At 35.7% G+C, this 8,044-nt stretch overlaps 1 protein-coding gene across 1 annotated transcript; it reads left to right on the top strand.

Annotated features, from left to right (window-relative positions):
* Window positions 1-930: 930 nt before the first annotated feature.
* LOC124936139 (phenolic glucoside malonyltransferase 1-like) lies at window positions 931-2,474 on the top strand. The gene is made up of 2 exons (XM_047476603.1): window positions 931-1,395; window positions 1,470-2,474. Exons 1-2 carry the CDS (start codon window positions 958-960, stop codon window positions 2,376-2,378), a joined length of 1,347 nt encoding a protein of 448 aa, XP_047332559.1. The 5' UTR covers window positions 931-957; the 3' UTR covers window positions 2,379-2,474.
* The last annotated feature ends 5,570 nt before the right edge of the window (window positions 2,475-8,044 follow it).

The following is an 8,044-nucleotide window of genomic DNA, read 5'->3' as shown; positions in this document are numbered from 1 at the left end:
TAATAAAAGAAAAGAATTTTTTTTTAATTATAATATTGTTTTTCCTTTTTTTTATTACAATATTGTCTCTCCTCACATAAGAGCAACAGATGTAAACATACACATAGAAGAAATATATATATATATATATATTTTTAAAATTTTTTCAAATATCTCAACACACAATTAATGACACAAAATTTAACTCTCATTTTTAATATACAAAATTTTTATTTTCTATGGTTATCCTCTATGAGTATATATATATTTTTAGACAAGTTTTCTCTCATTTTTTTAAATAATATTATTTGTAAATTATATTTAAAAAAAAAAAGATAAATATAAATGTCTATCCTATCATATTCATAGTTTGCCGACAATACATGTTTGTGATGAGGACAATATAAATATCTTGTAGAAACCGCTCCATCAAAACAATCTAGTTGTCAAAATGAGAATTATTTTTATAAAATATAAAATTTCCTAGTATCTTATTCTTATACAACCGTCCCTAGTTAAATTTTCTTTGATCGAACTCATTTGTCACCATTTTTTTCTTTTAAAATTTGTAAGAAGAGAGTTTAAATATTGACTTAGTTATTAATAAAAATTAAATTCAAATAGTAATATTTTGCTACCATAATAATCATCATCTAAAAATATCATATTGTAATTTATCAATAATTTTAACAATTATATATATATATATATATATATATATATATTTATATTAAAATGATTAATCTTATTAAAAAAATTCAAAATAAAATGATTAACTTAACATACTAAATAAATAATTAAGTAGATGTCAAGAAGAGTCAAATTTCAAAGTTTATGTATAGAAATAATATTTTCATTATTTATATATAAATTTCTCAATCAAACTTTATTAAATAAAATAGTATTTCATCATTATAATAAAAAACAAAATCTTCCACATCATTTTCATTTCAGAAAGAGCTCTCTCTCTCTACTATCATGGCCTTGGAAGCGGTGAAAGTGATAAAGGTATACAAGGTAGCTCCGGCACCAAGTACATCGCCGGCGGCGAATATCTCCGGCGATTACCTTCCTCTCACCTTCTTTGATGCAATATGGCTTAGATTCCCACCCACCCAACGCGTATTTTTCTACGAATTCAAGGATTTATCCTTGTTTGTTTTCTCAGACGACATTCTCCCCAAGCTCAAACATGCTCTGTCTCTCACCCTTCAATACTATCCCCAACTCGCCGGAAATCTTACCTGGCACCCCCTCACCGGTAAGCCGGCTATCCGTTTCTCTACCGACGATGACGGGATATATCTCACTGTAGCTGAGTCCACCGCCGACTTTCATTCTCTCTCCACCGACGATGTTAAGGAAGCCAAAGATTTGCATTCACTTTTGTCCGATTTCCATGTTACAGAGAATCAGGTAATTAAGTAAATCCTAATTAGTTAAAAATTCAATCTTTCAAATAATTATTGATGAGTTTAATTAATTATTAGGCAACCATAATTTCTCTACAAGTGACTCTTTTCCCTGGTTCTGGATTCTCCATCGGCTACAACGCCCACCACGCCGCCCTCGACGGCAAGAGCGCCGCTATGTTTATCAAGTCATGGGCTAAAATTTGCCACGTTGGATACCTACCGCAGGAATTGACGCCGGTTCTAGAAAGATCCTTCATCAACGATCCTTTAGATATCTGCACAATTTTCACTGATACATGGAAAGAATTTGTCACGGAAGGAACCGGTCTCAGTCTAATGGAAATGAAACCGGATCCAGGATTACTCCGAGGAACATTCAGACTAACTCGACAACAGATAGGTCAAATAAAGAGCAAAATAGGCGGCCATGTTTCAAGTTTCACGGCGGTTTGTTCTTATATATGGACTTGTCTGGTTAAAGCAGAGGGAGGGGATATTACAAATGAGAATGTTCAACTCGGAATCAACATGGATTGTCGAGCACGATTGGAGCCTCCGATTCCGGCCAATTACATTGGAAACTGTGTGGCGTTTCGGGTAGCAAGGACAAAGGTTGTATCTTTGGAAGGGGGAGATGGGTTGGTGACGGCGGCGGCGGCCATTAAAGAGGCGGTTGGAAGCTTGCCTCAAGGAGTTGTGAAAGGGGCAGAGAAGTGGTTTTCGGAAGCAGCTGTAACCTTTGCAGGTCAGAAAACTTATGGCATTGGTGGGTCGCCGAGGTTTGAATTGTATGAGGCGGATTTTGGATGGGGCCGGCCGGTGAAGGTGGAGATGGTCTCCATTGATAAGGCTGGAGCTTTTTCACTCTGTGATGATAGAGATGACGAAGGCGGGATTGAGATTGGGATAGTTTTTAGTAAGCATAAGATTGAAGCTTTCAAATCAATCTTCCGTGAAGGGATTGAAGATATTAGTAGTATATAATAATTAATCTTCCTACTTAAATACCTTATAGTCATAATATCTGCTCATTGATATTCTGTGGAGCAGTGAACAAATTCAATCAATACCTTACATAAATATGCTTCCTCTTCCATGTAAAATTGAATTTTTTTGAATAGTTTAATAATTTATGCATTGTGAGGAATGAGAGACGATGATTTACTTTTGTGTATAAGTGTCACTTCATGAGTGAGATACAGTACTACCTGTACATGTAGCATCGAATTAACTCAATCTTGGTTAGTTCGATGCTACATGTACTGGTAGTGCATGTATCCATTAAGAAAGTGTCACATGTACAAAGAGAAAAAAAATTATAAATAAAAGAGGTGATGTTTTACTTTCGTGTATAGGTGTCACTTCATGAATGAGATACAGATATTGTCACTATCAATGTAACATTGAATTAACCTATTATTGAATAATTGAGTGCACTTCAAATTCTCTTAATCCATACTATTTGACATATGCAGAGGAGTGAAACCAATCAAATCTTTCGAACTTCCTTTCCTTTTTTTTAAAATATACCCTAATTCTAAAGTTTCTTTCACATACCGAATCACTCTTTAATTCAATTTTTTCTGAGTTGGATACTCCATATAGCTTTCTCCAGTTAACACTATCATAAAATTATACCGAATTCAAATGTTTTTTTAGACAATATTTTAACTGATAGAGTTAAACAGTAGTTAATTTGCATAACTAAACAAAATTGAAATAATAAAAATTTTATATAAAAAATATCATTTAATTAATCATTACAAAAAAATAATAATTGTTTCAAAATAATATTATTTATTGAAATGAAATAGATAATGGGGAAGGCTACTTTCTATAAAGGAAAAAAAGGACAAGTTTGACTTATAGCTGGTTTGAATGGGGTTATTTAAATAATTTAGAAAAATAAAATAAAATAATGGTTAATAATTTTAAAGATATGATTATTATTTTTGATAAAAAGTAAAAATAATAATTTAAAATAAAGAGTATTTTAATATTTTGATTAATAATTTGAATAATGTAATTTATAAAAGAAGAGTTAAATGATTTTGAATTATTAACTCGACATTAATCCTAAAATTCACTATTTTAAAAATTAATTTAGATGTAATAAAATTACTGATGAATACAAATGAGGTCTAGAGCCCATCATTGAGGATAATACTAATTTAAAAAAAACAATAATATTATATTTAAAAAATAATATTATCTCTTTAAAAATTCAAGAAAAATCAGTGAGACAATTGTAAGAGAATAGGATATTGGGATTGGTTTGAAGTAGGCGGTTTCTACGGGAAATTTGACGAAATGATCTTAAAAATCGGGTTATTTGACCTGGTGGAAATTTATAATTTTTTTTGCGCTCGTGGTGCTCTATTTTTTTTATACGATTTTGCCCTTGTCGCGAAACGCTAAGTCACTTAGCGTTTCTCTAAGTGGATTAGGGTTTTGTATAAATACTCAAATAATTTCATTTCCCTAAATTTCTTTCTCTCTCTTCTCCAATTCTCTCATTCACTCACGGTGGCCGGCGACGACGGCGGCCGGCGGCTCCGTTTCCTCCAATATCCATACAAATCTATACCGATCAGAGCTCTTCTAACCTAACTAATTCATTTATGTTTATCTATTGCCGATTTCTAACCCTAAATCTATTTTGCATGCAGGTTTCTTATACTAGGGTTTATGTGAGGTCTCCGATTCTAACTATTTGAAGGTCGTCGAGGTAGATCTTCATTTCAGATGTCATAAACAGTTATGTTCTTGTTTACATTTTCTTCATTTCAAAAACCTTTTCATATTTCCTTTATGTCCATCATTTTCTCCATTTTGTTGATTCTTATTTCTTATATGGTTCATATTGGTTCATGTTTGAGCATTTCGTTAGGTTATTATTTGTTATTCGTTCATATTTGCAGAAAATCTGTCTGATAAGAGCGTATGTGTTTCCGTTTCAGATCTGCTTACCGTTTTGCTACGGACTTACCGTTTCGCTACGGACTCACCGTTTCGCTACGGACTTACCGTTTCGCTAAGTAGTACCTCGCGATTCGCTAAGTATCAAGATTTTTTGTTATTTATAGTTAATCATGAACTTCATTTGACAATGTATCTACATCACTTCATGGTTATGAAGAGAACCTGTGTTAACAAAACAAACCTTCTAATTTTACATTGGAAACATTTAGATTCTTCAGAAAATGCCTTTGAAGAATCTATCATTGACCTCCAGATAAGCAAAGATTGGCTGACTTTGATTTCGTTAGCCGTTAAGCTAAAGAAATAAATTTCAAACAATTTTCTCTTATCTGGAGTTCAACGATCGCTTCTTCAAAGACTTTTTCTGAAGAATCTAAATGTTTCCATGTAAAATTATAGGGTTTGTTTTGCTAACACATGTTCTTTTCAAAACCATGACTTTGTTGTTGATACCTTGTCAAACGAGATAGATTACCTATGAAACCAATAAAAAATTTTGTACTTGACGATTCGCTAAGTACTACGAGCTCCAGCTAGGAGAATGGTTTGAATTCGATTTCGTTATTAAACAAATATAGTAGCGAAAACGTATTCAAACTATCTTCTCTTAGCTGGAGCTCGTTGACCTCGCGATTCGCTAAGTACCTCCCGATTCGCTAAGTCCCTCCCGATTCGCTAAGTCCCTCCCGATTCGCTAAGTCCCTCCCGATTCGCTAAGTGCCTCCCGATTCGCTAAGTGCCTCCCGACTCGCTACGGAAGTTGAAGAGACGCGCGTACTCACACGCGCTAGACCTTATATATTCAAAAATTTCAGAACATTTCATTTCAACCGCCCAACTCTCTCTCTCTCTAACCCATTTTCTCTTCACTGAATCTTGTCAAGCCCGATTATTTCTGCTTTCTTCTCGTTCGTCATTAAGGTTTGTTCATTATCATTTTCTGTTTTTTTGTTCATGGGTGGTTTTTGCATGTTAGTGTAATGTTAAGTGTTTCTGTTCAGTATATATTTTTTGCCATTAGGGTTTCTGTTCAGTATATTTTTTTTGCCATTAGGGTTTCGCTAGGTACATTCCGATTCGGTAAGTACCCAGCGATTCGATAAATACCTAGTGGTGGCCGATCATTTTCTAGTTTTTTGTTTATGGATTTTGGTCTTTGCATGTTAAGTTTAAGTGTTTGTTTCAGATTTTTTGTTTAGGGTTTTTGCATGTTAAGTTTATTGTTTGTTTCTGATTAGTTTCGTATGGTTAATGCTGTCTTATGTTTAGTTAACGGTTTCGCTCGGTACCTCTCGATTCGCTAAGTGCCTCCCGATTCGCTAAGTACCTAGCGATTCGCTAAGTACCTCCCGATTCGCTAAGTACTTAGCGAATCGGGAGGTACTTAGCGAATCGAGAGGTACCTCCCGATTCGCTAAGTTCTTACGTTGTATGTGTTTGTTCTAACATTTTTGATGATGTTGTTTCCTTTTGTAGATGGCAGAAACAACTGTTACTGAGTTTCCCGGTCGGATTTCGTGGAAAAGTGCCCTCACCCTGAAGAAGATTGTTAATAAGTTCGAGGAAATGGATCTTCTGGAGAGTGTGTACAATACCCAGTTCAGATCATTATTCACAGCCCCCCTCTTACAGTTCTCAGGAAGTATTGTACATCAAATGTTGATGAGGAGGTTAAGCTCAAACTCCAAGGAGATAACTTTCATGGTGAATGGGCAAAAGCTTGTATTTGGTATGAAGGAGTATGCGTTGGTTACCGGCCTATGTTTCGGCGTTTATCCTGAGTTGGACCAAGAAAAATTGCGCTGTTGTCCACCTCTCTCGGTGAAATACTTTAAAGGGAGCATGAGTGTGAAAATGTGCGACTTCGAGAAGGCTTTTTTCAAATGCAAAGACAAGGAAGATGCATTCAAGATGGGGCTGGTATGCCTGATTTGCCAGTACCTATTCACATTTGACCCAAAAAGAGTTATATTTCCAAAAATACTCAACATGGTGGAAGACAAGGACACTTTCCTCCAATATCCATGGGGGAAGGTCACCTTTAGAGCCACCCTCAAGGGTTTAAACAAGAACATGAAACATCTCTGTACCTCATTTTTTGACAAGAAGGAGAAGGCTGAAGATCCTTATGCTCCTTTTGCATATAACATCTATGGGTTCGCATTGGCACTTCAAGTGTGGACGTATGAGGTCATCGAAAACTTTATCCCTAAATTCGCCAGAAGGAATCAGATTAATGACCCTCTACGCCCAAGGTTGTTACTCTATCATTCCAATAGGAAAAACACATCGATGGAGGTAAAGACTGCCCTAGAGACCACGGATGTGACTGAGATGGAAGAGTCCTCCATGGAGAAGAGGTTATACAATGGTGATGTATTTGAGCAAATCGACGAGACAGCTGATGATTTTTTTGAGGGATTTACTGATGGGAAGGTAATAAAAGATGATTTTGATGAAGATGAAGCAAATGAACATGAAGAAGTTACTCCGATTCCCCCCAAACCTGCCACGAGGAAGAGAAAGGCTGATGCTACTCTTAAAGAAGCAGCCAACTTGAAGAAGAAGCTTGCTTATGAATCGATTCCGGCCCGCATTCTTACTCCCCCCCTCCGCGACCTCAAGTCCTCGGGCTGACACACCTTCTCCTCGGGCTCCAACACCTACTGTTGGATGTGATTTTAATGAGATGAAGGAGGAGCTGAAAATAGAGATGAAAGAGGAGATGAAAAAGATGAAAACAGAGCTCATCAAAGAGCTAAAAATCACAATCCAAGAAACTCAACAAACTCACCTTGAGTCGTTCAAGAAGATGGTTTTTAATATGTCCAAACAATTGTTAGAAAAATCAAACAAAAGGATGTCCATATTATTAACCAGATTAGATGATATGGAGGAGAATATAAAGAAGAAGAAGAGTAAGAAGAAGGATTCTAAGAAGGCTGTGAAGGTCGAAGAGGAAAAGACTACTGAGGTATGGAGATATTGAATTTTGCACTTTACATTTCATTTCGCTAAGTACATACTCATATACTACTACTACTAGAACATACAACATAAACATTAAACCTGAATTAACAACATACCAGTACCATAGTTCAATTAACAACATATATTACAACATAGTATCTATCAAGCTAAAGGTTCATATTGTTGAGATGATGAGTCATGCTGCTTAGATGATGAAGCTCGTGCAGTAGATGGTGCAGGCATCACTGCTTTGCATGTTGCCCTATTATGTCCAAGCCCAGCACATGAGCTGCATCGTCTCGGGACCTTACGGACCTCACCCTGGGATGACCTACGCTTTGTTTGTGGCCTGCCTTTCTTAACCTTCACATTTGGTTTAAGACACGAACGTTGCTTGATATGTTCGGGAACATCCCAATTTTCTTCATCACTGGGAGGATAACATGTCTCGGCATATGAATTTATCCAACACTCAGTTGTGTAATACCTGTGTGTAGGGAAAATATAACGAATTATTAATTGGTTAAACAGAATGAACACGTGAGCTAGATATTAATACCTTGAACAGAAGTCATAAGAAACCAAATTCTGACTACGGGCAGCAGCCATTGCATGCGTACAAGGAAGACCCGAAACTTCGAATACTCTACAAGTGCAGTTCATGTCTTTCAAATTGACTTTGAAATGGGACTGATTGT

This window comes from Impatiens glandulifera, chromosome 4, assembly GCF_907164915.1.
Source record: "Impatiens glandulifera chromosome 4, dImpGla2.1, whole genome shotgun sequence".
Classification (NCBI taxonomy): Eukaryota; Viridiplantae; Streptophyta; class Magnoliopsida; order Ericales; family Balsaminaceae; genus Impatiens; species Impatiens glandulifera.
The sequence above is the reverse complement of the archived record's forward strand: the minus strand, read 5'-3'. Positions and strand labels throughout refer to the sequence as shown.

What these genes read in the sequence shown, in the direction of transcription:
- LOC124936139 (XM_047476603.1), top strand. Translation starts at nt 958, where the DNA reads ATGGCCTTGGAAGCGGTGAAAGTGATAAAGGTATACAAGGTAGCTCCG. An exon ending in TCCATGTTACAGAGAATCAG is followed by an intron (nt 1,396 to 1,469) that starts GTAATTAAGTAA and finishes ATTAATTATTAG; the next exon opens with GCAACCATAATTTCTCTACA.